The 12,784-nt window shown below is 57.8% G+C and overlaps 1 protein-coding gene across 2 annotated transcripts; it reads right to left on the bottom strand.

The window, feature by feature from the left end:
• Positions 1 to 2,038: 2,038 nt before the first annotated feature.
• SLBP (stem-loop histone mRNA binding protein) lies at positions 2,039 to 12,461 on the bottom strand. Of its 2 annotated transcripts, XM_090267182.1 has the most exons (8): positions 12,231 to 12,459; positions 12,015 to 12,131; positions 9,760 to 9,864; positions 7,777 to 7,836; positions 6,823 to 6,960; positions 6,191 to 6,340; positions 5,127 to 5,211; positions 2,039 to 2,913 (listed from the first exon to the last, which is right to left on the bottom strand). In XM_090267182.1, exons 1-8 carry the CDS (start codon positions 12,287 to 12,289, stop codon positions 2,797 to 2,799), a joined length of 831 nt encoding a protein of 276 aa, XP_090123308.1. In that variant the 5' UTR covers positions 12,290 to 12,459; the 3' UTR covers positions 2,039 to 2,796. The 2 variants fall into 2 exon arrangements, with proteins under 2 accessions (XP_090123308.1, XP_090123309.1); XM_090267183.1 differs by lacking the exon at positions 9,760 to 9,864 and having other exon boundaries at positions 12,231 to 12,461.
• Positions 12,462 to 12,784: the final 323 nt, after the last annotated feature.

The raw sequence follows: 12,784 nt of genomic DNA, 5'->3' as shown, positions 1-12,784 counted from the left end.
ACCGAGGCAGTGTTTGTACGTAAAACTTTATATGCATCTTTCTAAGGTATTTTATTTTATTAAAGAAAAGACTGATTCTTTTAAAAGCATGCAACAGCTCCATCATAATTTAAGTTCAAGCTATGGGCTGGGAGTTTATCCTCTGACAGCACTCGGCAAGAATAATTCTCTTTCTTCTCCGTTGGAGTCCACTGAGTGGACAGGTGAAGCACAAAATCCTCCAGTTCGCACTAGACCAACTGTGAAGTCACTGCTGGTCAATGCAGGCCCCGGACACGCAGACAGGGCAGGAGGAGCTGGAAGGTCAGGCCTCGCAGGTCCCAAGAGTCCAAAGACTTGAGCTCTGGGTGAAGAAACCACACTCTGGCGAGTGACTTCCCTCTTGGGGCCTCGTTCCCACAGCCCCAAGCCCCGGAGGCCGCCGCGCCCGGCAGGCACGCCACCACATGCTTCTTTGCAGTGTGCGCTTTACAGCGTGGCGTTAAGTCCAGTTGGAGCCTCCACGCGAGGGAGTGAATGAAACAGCAGTGACAACAGAGGAAAAAGGGAACAAAACAAATACCCCTGGACATTCTTAAACATCAAGTTAACACGCAGCCTAACGATCCAAAAGCACACTCCCTGCATGCTGCCAGGCACACAGCCCGCCCCAGCTCGGGGAAGACGGCTCACGCGTTGCTTCGCAAGGCGCTTGCAGCTGGCCAATTCCGATAGCGTGACTTACCCGGCAGGCCTTTCAGATTTGCCTACGTGGGAAAAAAAAGATCCTGTAAACTCTGGGTTCATCAGAAGAGTCACTCACTCAGGTCTGGACAGCCAGAGGGCAACCTTCAGGTCTAGGCTGTTTACTCACGTGGGGGCTTGTCACTGTGGTCCTAGCAAAGGGGCAGAAGCATCAGCGACTTGATGGCTGAGTTGCTGAGAAAGAGCACCTGGAGGACAGGGTCCGATGGACCAGCAAGAAACCAGAGTGGCCTCACAGTGCAGAGAAAAGTAAGGGGAGGCCGGCAGGGTGACAACCCTGATAAGCTGGCCATGCCCATCTACCCCTGGGGAGACAGGACAGTGACTCACCAAGGGGCCGTGACAGCCATCAGCCCACGCTCGTGAAGAATCAATCATGCCGGACAAACTTAATTCAGTGCCAGCACGTCCCGGTTCAGTAAAGAACACTCCGTCCCAGCCTCTTGGTTATTTGTAATGCACAAAGAAAACACTAGATTATGTTAACATTAAAAGGTGAGCACGAAAGCCTGAAGATTTATTTCCTTGGGGCTTAAGAGCATTCCAAGAATTTCAATGTGAAGCAAAAGCTAGCAGCCAGAGCAGATTCTTCTAGAAGCCAAGTCAGATATCGTGCCCCCATTCAAGACAGCCCCAGCTGCCTGCCTCGCTCTGAGGGAAGCCCAGGTCTGCACGGCAGCGGCAACCCTGACCGCTCCCTCACTGGCTCCCGCCATCTGGGCTCCGTGCCCTAAGCTAGGGCCCCGCAGAGCAGCTAGTCCTCCCAGGCCGCCGGGTCTCGCACTGCAGCCCCAAGTCCAGGTCCTCACGCTGAGGCCAGCTCTCCTCGGATGGATGGTCATCAGCCTGGAGACCTCTGGCCCCGGCCCCCAGGCACACATGCCCCAACATGCTAGAGGAACTGTTTGCAGACATTCCTATTGGCAGGAGATAGGTGGGGAGGGGAGGACACTGGAGTCTCGGCCACCGCAGTCCCTGGGCCGGGTCAGGGACCTGCACTCCTGCCCCACCCCGGGGAGCCCCTTCCAGCAAAGGTACCCGCCTGCAGCTGCACAGCTTCCTCAGCCCGTACACTGCCCGTTCAGTCCAAACTGGCAGTGTTTCAACAATGTAATTCTTTCAAAAGCTTCCGTCTCCCGCGTGTGCCCACTCTGGCTTCAACTGCAGACCCATGATGGAGGTGGGTCCTCCTGAGCAGGAAGGCGGGGCGTCACCACCGTGCACCGGCTGTCCCGTGTCACATGGGGAGGAGAGAAGCTGTCTTGGCACTTAGCCTCTCTGACAACATGACAAGTTAGTTAAAGGTTCTTTTTATTGCCGTCTCATTCCATACAAAAGCAGTAGAAACATAACAGTCTTAACAAGAAGTTTGCAATTGAATGTTCGAACAAAATCTGCATACATTATCATGTACAGCAATTTTACACGGCAAATTACCTGTGTAAAACCACGTTCTTTCTAAATCCCTTTGCTGCCTTAACTCCTGGAGTATTGTTGGTAGAAACCCGCCTCACACTATTTACAAATATCCAATTAAGACTGCATAACTTAATAAAACCTATTACTTTAATATCTTTGACTACTCAGTGCTCCGTATGTGGGAAAAGCCACTTTGACATAGACAAAAGGCCAAAAACTAAGTTCCCGTAAAGAAATACAGGGTCCGACCGTGAGGACACCAGAGACACCAGTACAGAACACCGACGCTGGTCCCTGAACACAGTGACCCCACCGCAGCCACAGGCCACCGGCGGCTTCGTGCCTGAGACACTGGCGGCAAACCAGCTCAGGGCGCGTGTCGGGCGTGCGTGAGGACGGCGGGGCAGGAGCCACCAGTCTGCTGTAAGACTGCTTCAAGGTCAACCTCCACTGGATGTAGTTCCATTTACGATTTAAAACATGCAAAATACACTCGCTATACATAAAATTGTTTCTCAAGAAAATAAGGCAAGAACAAGTCACTGAGGGAACAAACTGAGCAGGCCCCGTGAGGAGCGCACGGCGCGTGCCGGGCAGAGGCGACATGCTCCCCATGGGCACCATAGGCACCGGCTAGCTCATGGCAGAGAAGTCTTTCAGGGGCTCCATTAGACAGGCGTCCAAGTCGAACTCGTCCTCCAGCTGGCAGTCCACGTGCCTGACCTTGGTGGGGGTGCCGGAGAACATGTCCTAGAACACAAGCAGGAGTCACAGCCATCTCCGCACACACCGCCGTGCGGCTGGGGCGCCAAGCCCACCCGGGGAGTGAGGGCGAGCGAAGGCCTGGGATGCCCGAGTGCACGACAGGGAACTCAGAACAGCAGCAGATGACAGTTCACGGCTCACGTCGAACTTCAGCTGAATGTGTCCAGGTCCCACCCACCAACCCCCTCCCCCGAATGAAAAACTACCTGACCCTTTAAGGCCCGAGCCCCAGCCCCTCCAGCTGAACAGGAGGCACCGGCGCTGCTGCGAGGACCGGTGATGACAGCCACCCTGACTGGGAAAGCAGTCACAGGGGACCGCAGAGCTCCAGCAATGGGCACGAGGACAGCCCCTTCCCGAGCGCACGTCACCCTGACACCAGAGGCCACTTCTGACAGCGCACAACCCGTGGGCAGCATGCGGGGGAACCGGCCCCCCCACGCGCCAGGCGCTGCGTGTGCCCGTTGTACGCACAGTGTGCGGAGGGCGACCGCACTGAAGAGTGGGCCTCGGGACAGAGGGTCAGTTTCATGGATTTCTAGTTGCTTTAATGAGGTTTTGTTTTTTCATTAAAAATGTTTAACTAAAAGGTCATACATTCAAATGAATTAAAAGTTAAGAGTTTACAATTTAGGGAGTTTAAACCAGGTGAAGCCTAATGTTCACACCAATACCAAAATTTTAAATGAATGTTTGAAAAACAAGATTAGTGTCACAGGGGAAAGACCAAGTGACTATTCTAAGATAAAGGAAATTTAAGTGTGGCAAAATATGTAATTCTTGATTAAATTCTGAATCAAAAAAGAAAGACCTATAAAAAGAACAGACTGGGACAACTGAGAAGCCTGAATTGACCAACGTGATGTCTCTGAGCACAGTGACAGCACCGTGGAGATACCCGCACCTGCGGTGAAGCCCCGCCCCCCGCAGCACATGCGCACAGGCAGCCTGTTCCCTGGGGTCAGCGGAGCCCCTAGGATCTCCCGCCAGGACCCCTGTTGCTGTCCTCAGGCACCCCGCGCCCCCAAGGCCTGCGCATCTCCTCCTGACCTCTGAGGTAAGGTGACTGCGTCCAGACCACGGACGCCACGGCTGAGAGCTCTGCCTTTCTGGGGTGATCATCCACCCTGCCGTGAACTGTCCTGTTCTCACACCCGTCAACAACGTCCCCGCCCCGCTGGTCTTCAGAAACTGCCCCTAACAGCGGCACTCCTCAGGACGGGACCTACGCGCGCCCCTCCTCTCCTGCTGGACACTCACGCCACTTCTAACCCGGGCCCTCCGGCAGTCCCGGGAGCACGTGGTGCCCGCGGGCACAGAGCCGGGAAGACCCGGACCGGCTCACCAGGGTGGCGGGGAAGGGGCGGCAGAGCCGCTCCCGGGCACAGGCCTCTGAGTGGGCTGCACTCGGTCCCGGGCGACCGCACAGAAAGCGTGCCTGTTTCACAGGTGTTCAGGCTCCCCAGGTCCCCACCTATTTTTACACTCACTCTGCCGCATGTTCCCGCCTGCAGATACTAGGCGGTCTCCTGTGAAGGTGATAAAAGGGCCTTTCACTGAGGGCAGCTGACATGGGTTTGCCTGGACACACGCAGGAAGGTCTGCAGGAGTCCTGGCTGGGTGGCTCAGTCTGACGTGTGCAGGCCATGGGCCGAGCCCCAGCCGGGACACACACACGCGGCACCCACTGTGCGTCGGTCCGTGGGACAAGGCGCGGATGTCTCTCTCGGCTCTCCCGCTCTCCAATGAACATTTTTTTATTTTAAGTGCAAAGATATGCACCCAACCAATTAATAATGGAATTAGAGATGCAATTTTATAATTGCTTTTAATTTTGGAATTTTTTTCGCTCATAAACATGGGACTTTTAAAAATTGGCCACAGTGGGGGAACCTGCAGGCCCAGAGCACCGTGCTGCGTGCCCCCCGCCAGCAGCTCACCAGCACAGACCCTGCGGGCCCGGCAGCCGCGCCTGTGCACCCGCTGGCATCAGAGAAAAGGGCCTCTTACTTTTCAATGAAAACAGGATTAGCTGGACTCCATCAAACCATTCTGTTATCAGACAAGGAGGAGGGGAAAGGAGCCGCTTTCCCATAAGCATCAGTCAAGCTGCACCTAGAACTCGTTTATATGGGGCATGTATGGTCAACAAATAACCTGGACGTAGCACTGAGGGAACCCCCAGGAAAGGCACTTACGAAGCTGTGGTCCTGAGAGCTGGCCTGGGACTCAGAGCTGCTCTCTGTTGACTCGGTCTCCATTTCCCCGAGGTCTACGGGATGCCTGTGAAATCAAACAGGCGTCAGCCCCCACCGAACAAAGCCAGGAGACCCGTGACCAGGAGGGTTCTCCAAGCCTGTTCACTAAAAACCACGCTGCCCCTGAGACCGCGTTCTGCTCCCACGTGCTGATGGCCCACGTGGTCCGGAGAGGCGCAGCTGGCACACGCACCACAGCCAGCCCCGTCTCACCCCGGGGGCTGGCGCACCTACCAACACCCTTGTAAGCAGAAGCACCAATAATGAGCCCAACCTGAGGGTGGGGACTGTGAGCACCGTGACAGACCAGAGACACCTCACTGCTAACTTCTCATGAACAGAATGGGACCGTACTGGCACACTAGCAAACAAATCGGCATGACATCTGTGAGGCCAAATTTGTAAAGCCCCCACAGAAACCTAATCCATTTCCCAGCAAAAAGCAAAAATTCAAGGGGCTACAGCAGGAGGAAGCGCAAGACCAGCGAGCGCCCTGTGCACCCGGCATCCTGGCCCGCGGCAAGTCTTCAGGCCTGAGAACCTCCTGGCAAGACACAAGTTAAAAACCAACAGGGAAAAGATAAAAACCTTTCTTAGTTCAATTTTAGTTAAAATAAGTTACTCAATTGATTTCTAGAATGTTTATCTTAAAAGCAAACAAATGAGGCCCTGGCCAGGCGGCCCCGGGGGCTGCAGCGCTGTCCCACACGCCAAGGGCACACGAGTCGGCCAGGAACGCAGGCAAGTGGGACCTCCAATCCACGTCTCTCCTGTTCCTTCCTTCCTCTCTCTCTCTACAATCAATGAATTAAAATAAATATAAATAAGTAAATAAGACAGAAGAAACCCCATGTGTTTCTAGGTTTCCTAAGCTCTAAGCTGACGACCAGCTGCCTTGAAGCCTGCCTGCCCCGCAGGTGACAGCTATTCCAGTCAGGGCCTGAGCTGCAGACACGAGAGGGAAAAGGCAGTGAGAAAAGAAAAGAGAAGGCAGTAAGACGTACATTTCTTGAAAATCACATCCTTCTTCAGCTGGAGGGTCCCAAAAATGCAGGGCCACCTTCCAGAGTTTGATCTGTTGGTCCCAGGAGCGCCGGCTGTATTTCTTGAACTTATTGGGGGTCTTGGGATGGACGCCAGGCTGCCGAAGGTGCCTGCAGGAGAGAGTGTACCCTGGCACACAGCCTGAAGGTGAACCCAGCTTGGAGCCTAGCAGTACTGAAACATTATAAATTGACTGACAGTCTACAAATCGGGCATAGTAATGGCTACAAAAGCCACCTCCTCTCGGACTCCACTGTCCCTCTGTAAGCTGGGCCCCGAGAGGAGCAGCTGGACCCCAGGCCCACAGAGGAAGTGGCACGCTGTCCATCCAGGGCGTGTGCCACACACATGGGCCCTGCTCCCCATGCTCTCAACGTGAACCTCACCCTTTCCCCTTCATGCTTTCAGTGACTGCATTTATAAAACAGTTGTGCATCCTGAGAAGTGTTCCTGTCCTTGGTTCTTCCATCGCCAGCCCCCTCCTTATTTACACACGCAGGCAATTCTGCCCCAGAATAAGATTGATGATCTGGGTATCTCCGCAGACTGTAGTGCCCAGCATGGCTGGGATGTGCCCATGCGGCTGGCCTACCTCGGGACCTCTTTAACATAGCGGTCATAGGCCACGGTGTTCTTCCCGTAGTTGATCTGCTTCTGCCTCCTCATCAGGACACTCTCGTCTGTCTCCAGGTCGGCCGGCACTGAGGACGGAGACGCCTTCGAATCACAACTGGGGAGGATAAAATTAACACCAGAATAAGCCTTGCAACTAAGATCGCCACGCAAGAAAATGCAGAAACACAGAACGAAGGGGTCTTTGTCCTCTGGATTCCGAACCAAATGACCTAGGGACAGTCCAGAACCTTTGTGCATACAGGGAATTAAGTACATAATAGATACTGGGTTGGCCAAAAAGTTCATTTGGTTTTCTCACTGTTTTTAACATTATTCAAAACAATTTTTACATTGTATTGTGACAGCTGTCACATCAGCATGCATTTAATAAAACATCAAAACCAGTGAATTTTCATGCAGCCATTTTAATACTGAAGATGGAAGAAAATAAGCAACAGTTTGGGCATCGTATGCTCTATTGTTTCAAGAAAGGTAAAAACACAGAAAAGGTTTGTGCCGTGTATGGCGAAGGTGCTGTGATTGACTGAACGTGTCAGAAGTGGTTTGTGAAGTGTCTTGGCATTACTGACATTATGGCCAAATAATTCCTTGCTGTGGGGCTGCTTTATGCTTTGGAAGATGTTCAGCAGCGCCCCAGCCTCTACCCACTGGAAGCCAATAGCGTGAAACAGCCGACATATTCAAAATAACCAAATCAATAAAGTTATTGGTGAAAATGAAAAATGCACCTTTCATTTTACGGGAAGAACTGAACGGACTTTTTCGCCAACCCAACACAATATTCTAAATTAGTGGCCAACGGACTCATCAGTAAATGCTGTGACATAACCGCATCTCCTGGTCACCATCTTTTTCATTAACAAATCGCAGGTCTATCCAATTAGAAAAGAAACAGTAACAAAGTACCTACCTCCCCAGTGATGATTTTCTCTCTCTTCCAAAGTCATTTATGAGGAGTTTTCTTTTATACCTGGAAGCAAAATACATGTTGCTGCTGTTAAAAAGGTGTAAAAATTAATACCCACTGTGTTTAGAGCAGCCGTGCTGTGGGCTGGTGTGTGGAGCAGAGAAGGCTGCTGCGTCTTCTGTAACTGAACCTTGCTCAGTCACTTTTACAAAATAAAGTGCTCAGAGCTGGCGGTTCTGTGGGAGGCCCAGACCCACGTGGAGTGCAAGCTTCCTGAGGCCAGAGCAGCTCTAAGAGGCTCGGCTTCAGCAGGAGATCCAAAACAAAGACAGTTACATCCCCTAATCCCTGTGGCACTAAAAATGTGTCCGTTACACTGAAATAAAAGGTGTTTCTAACAGCACCACGACCTGCGGGGCCTGCATGCCTGCTGGGCACTGCTTACCTTCGCTGACCTTGGAAAGCAGCTCAACGCCCCTGCTCCTGCTCCCCGTGGGCCCTGTGGGGCAGCTGCCTCCATCACAGCTACGACCGAAACCCATCTGCCACCAAGACCCCAAACCACCTCAGACACCAGTCCGCGCGCCGGTCTCAGGCGTCCCGTGCCACTGTGCCCCTTCCGCAGGGTGCACTTGCGCCCCTCCCGAGCTTGCTGCCACCTGGCTGACCTGGGGTGTTCTACAGCGGCACTGACCACACAGCACCCGGCGAGGGCTGAGAAAGCGCCCCTCCCGTCTGCTCCTGTAGGGCTTCCTGCTCTCTAGGACCCTTTCTGAAAACACTGGCTTCAAGTGTGACAAAAGTCCCTTCTTGAGTATTCAGACATCTAGTGGGTCATCCTCTGGGAAGTGCGGTGAGCTGAACTCTCATGCCACCCCCCCACCCCCCTGGAAGTAAGGTGGCCAGCCGTCCCCAGCTGGCCCGGTCGCCTGGGCACTACTCCAGTGGCAGCACACCCTCACAGAGGGTGCGATCCAGCGTGGCCCATACCCAGCAGGCCCCCTCTGCAAAGCAGGACAATTTTCAAAGGCCTGTGAAACAACCGAAGAACAAAGAGGATCTCCCTGCATTGCATAAGAGCTGCGGGCGGTCCCCAGTGGGCGGCGACGGGGCCAGAGCACACGGGTATGCTGTACACGTCGTCACAGCCCTGGGAGCAGAGCACGGAAACCGCACGGACCAAGTCAGACAGCCTTACTTCACAGCTGACAGGTCAGGACCCACACGGATAAAACAGGTCGCCGAGAACACCGGGGCCCACATCTATGGCTGCCCACCCACGTCTCCGGGTCCCCACGTGCTGGCGCCTTCGCCACACAGGCAGCTACGAGCCCACCCGCCTGCCTCCCAGGTTCTCAGCAGAAGCAAGGACCAGCACACCCTGGGCTCGTCGCACTTTGGCTCATGACGAGCCGCAGCGTTCTAACTGCAAGTTCACGCAAATGGGCTGGGCGGCACGTGGCAATGGGGGGCAAAGCCCCCCAACACCAGGGGGAGTGTAACTGAGGAAGACCAGCAGTGGTGACAGAGGCATCGCCTGAGCTGCCTTGAGTTCAGGAAGAGGACGGACTTGGAGTTTGGCAGAACCTGGGATACGACTGCAAGGGGCTCAGAGGCCAAGTCAGGCACCCCTTCCTGCACTCTGGCCACTCCAGGCTGCTGCCCGAGCCAGGTGTCGGTGTCAGCCAAGCGCGCGCCCGCTCTGAAGAGAGCAACGCCACGTGCGGCGAGGCTGGGGCCCAGCGTGGCAGGTGGGCGCATCAGGCGGGTCCTCCAACCTCAGCAAGCAGACCCCTGTGGCGGCCCCACCGGGAGCCTCCCTCCCAGCAGGCCTGGGAGTCCCCATTGCTACCAAGTCCCAGGAGCTGCTGATGTTGCTGGCCTGGGGACCAGACTTTTAAGAACCGCAGCTCGAACACGTCCCTCATTCTGACTCGTAATGTGACACAGCACCAGTGACATTTCAAAGTGGCGTGAAACGTGTACCTTGCGATTTCTCGGTTCACTCGGGTCCTCATTTCATCCTCCTCCACCGCACTCGCCCAGTCGGAACACCGGGAACGGGGCTTCGGGCCTTCGGGAGTGGTGAAGCTGCGGGAGAGGGAGCGCGCGCTGAGCCGCACGCCTTCAGTGGCCTTGCAGGCCAGGCGCTGGCAGCGGTCAGAGGGTGCAGGGGGGCGTCCGGGGAAGGGGCTCAGGGTGGGGCTCAGCGGGCTGAGCGCCGGCCTGCAAACCAAAGGGTCGCCGGTTCGATTCCCAGTCAGGGCACGGGCCTGGGCTGCGGGCCGGGTCCCCAGGTGGGGGTGAGCGAGAGGCAACCACAGTGTTTCTATTTCTCCCTCCCTTCCACTCTCTCTAAAAATATATAAACAGTCTTTTAAAAAAGAGAGAGAGGACTCTCCACCCCGAAACTCACTGGCTCACTGAGGTGGGCAAGCCGCTCAGTGCCCCCCTGGGTTTTGCACATTAAGCGCTCTCTGTGCACCCGCGGGGGCTCAGTGGTGAGGACAGGCTTGCGGCGGAGGCAAAGGCAGCAAGGCCCTACCTGCACTGAGAAGGGCCTAAGACAGCGCGTTCTTGCCTTTGCACAACGCGGAGTTCCCTCTTCTCAGGACCTTAAAAGATTTCAGGGAACACTGAGCACTGAGCAGAGTGACCGGCACCATGAAGTTCCCTAACAAACAGCGGCTATGTGTTACTTCTGGGTGCAGTTAAGGGTTCAGAACATGTGCCTTGTGATCACAACCGGGGGCGGGGAAAGAAGAGACCTGGAGTCCTTGCTGCAGAGGCCTGAGCCTCCTGTGGGAGGTGCCCTGGAGCTGCGAGAAACAGATCCCGGGGCTCAGGTCTACCTAGAACTCGGGAGCCCTGTCAGTCACGACCCCGCAATTTGAAAACACAGGCTCGATGCCAAGAACCCTGGAGGGGAAATCGCTGGTCTTCATAGATGAGACGGAAGTGCGTGTTTTTGTGCTTCCTCCTCAGTCTCCTGCTGGCCGCCACTGGTGTATCCAGATCAGGCCAACTGCACCCCCACCAGGAGGCAGCCCTGCAGTCCGGGTGCCAACCAGTTACCGACCAAGCTCAGGTTAACCCCTCTATGTAACTACTGTTCCTTCCCGCAGGTACCCCGCCCAGAGAAACGCCACCTGGATTTCGACAAGTTAACTCTCCAGAGTCTAAAAATGGCTGGCAGCCCCGGCGGGAGTGGTCAGAGGACTGAGCGCCACCAGTCCGATGCCCAGGCTGCGGGCCGGGTCCCCAGTGGGGGCTCTCTCCCTCTCCTTCCTGTCCTCCCTTTAAAAACAAACGACATGTATGTATATATATATATATTTTTTTTTCTTGGGTAAAACGAGGCGCTCACAAAAGCCCTTCTGCCGCGCCTCCTACTTGGTAACATGCAGAGACGGCCTTCATGGAGCTAAACGCCCTCCTGGATGTGGCAGATTACGTTGACCCCCATTCGACCCCGGACAGCCGTGCTGTTGGGGGGAGCACCCCAATGGGAACGGGACCTACGCTGCTCCCCAGGGACGAGGCCTGCAGCTGGCCCGGGGCGGGGTGCCCCGATCCTGGTCCTTCGGGGGATGCCGAGGCCACAGAGCAAGGGCCGACCGCAGGGCCTAGGACAGCAGCCCTAGAGGGGGGCCGGCGGGCACCCCCCGTCTGCACCTGCGCAGGAGCCCCGGCTGGCCCGAGAGCTCGGGGTCCTTCTCGGCGGTGAGGGCGGCCCCGCCCGCAGCCCGTCCCCCGACCCGCGCTCACGCCTCCCCTCCGGGCCTCACGGGAGGGGCCGCCCACCCAGTCGCAGAGCTGCTGCTTCGCTGGGAATCCCCAGGCCCGGCCCCCGACCCCTCCCCGAGGCCGGTCCGCTCCCGGGCCGCCCCGGCGCGGCCAACGGCAGAGGGGCCCGGACCCACCTCCGCGCGCCGCCCTCGGGCCTCTCTGCACCCCGGCCCCCCGGCGCCCTGTCCCGGCCCCTCTGCACCCACCGCCCCGGCCCGCCCGCAGGGCACGGGGCCCCGCCCAGAAAGCGCGCCGCCTCTGCGGCCCCGACACGACCCCGCGCGACGGGAAGCCTGCCAACAGCCCGGTGACCCGCCAGGGCGGCCGCCTGAGGCGCTGACACCCACCGCGGCCGCCCGGGGCCCCAGGGCCCGCGCCGTCACGCTGGGCGCACAGGCGCCCTCACCAGCCCGCCGCCCGCGGCCCCGCGCCCGCGCCCGCGCACAGCTCACCTGTCGGGTCTGCGGTCGCCCGCCGGCTTCGCGGGGCCCTCGGCGTCCTCGGTCGCCCCGTGAGGGCCGTCGGCTCTGCGCTTGCGCCCGAGGCTCCATCTCGCGGGGGGCGGCGGGCTGCGGGCGAGAGGCTGCGTCAGGGCGGGCGGGCCGCGTCGCGACCTCCGCCTCCCCGCACCCCCGCCCGACCCGCCCGAGGCGCGCGGCCCGCCTCACCTGGCGTCGCGGTCGCAGCGGCTCCGGTACCGGGGGGGGCTTCGTGGGCTGCAGGCCATTTCAGGGAGCCAGCGACCAGCGCGTCCTCTCTCGCGACGCAGACACACTGCGCGCCCCGCCCCCAACCGCCTTTATTCGCCCGGCCGCCCCGCTGGACGAGACCATCCGGCCCGCGGGGGGGAGCCCGCTCGTGCGCGCGCCGCGCAGGCGGCCTCGGACCGCGGGAGCAGACGCCGGGGGGCTGACTGAGCACGCAGCCGAGGAAAGACCACCCCCCGGCGTGGAGTCGCCCGGGGCCCGCGGACGCTGATTGGACGCGCCTTCGCGGGCGGGGCGGGGCACTGGCGGGAGATTCGGCCGCGCGCGACGCGGGAGCTGACTGGGGGGTGGGGGCGAGGGGGTAGGGCGAGCGGTTCGGCCCTCCCATTGGCCCAGGCCCGGGCGGGGGCCGTCTCCGATTGGTCCACCCGGCGGCGGCGTTCTGCACGCTGGCGGGAGCAGCAACCCGGAAGGGGCGGCAGCGGGCCCGCGCGGAAAGCCTGTGTTTGTGCGTC

The sequence above is a fragment of the Furipterus horrens genome, unplaced genomic scaffold (assembly GCF_987537825.1).
Source record: "Furipterus horrens unplaced genomic scaffold, mFurHor1.1.pri manual_scaffold_2, whole genome shotgun sequence".
Lineage (NCBI taxonomy): Eukaryota > Metazoa > Chordata > Mammalia > Chiroptera > Furipteridae > Furipterus > Furipterus horrens.
This window is presented reverse-complemented; position numbering and strand designations above follow the sequence as displayed.

Bases quoted from the DNA above. Each gene is read 5' to 3' on its own strand.
- SLBP (XM_090267182.1), bottom strand. From the start codon at position 12,289: ATGGCCTGCAGCCCACGAAGCCCCCCCCGGTACCGGAGCCGCTGCGAC. The intron at 6,961-7,776 runs GTAGGTACTTTG...TATCCTCCCCAG, and splicing joins AGAAAATCATCACTGGGGAG to TTGTGATTCGAAGGCGTCTC. The intron at 6,341-6,822 runs GTAGGCCAGCCG...TCTCTCCTGCAG, and splicing joins TATGTTAAAGAGGTCCCGAG to GCACCTTCGGCAGCCTGGCG.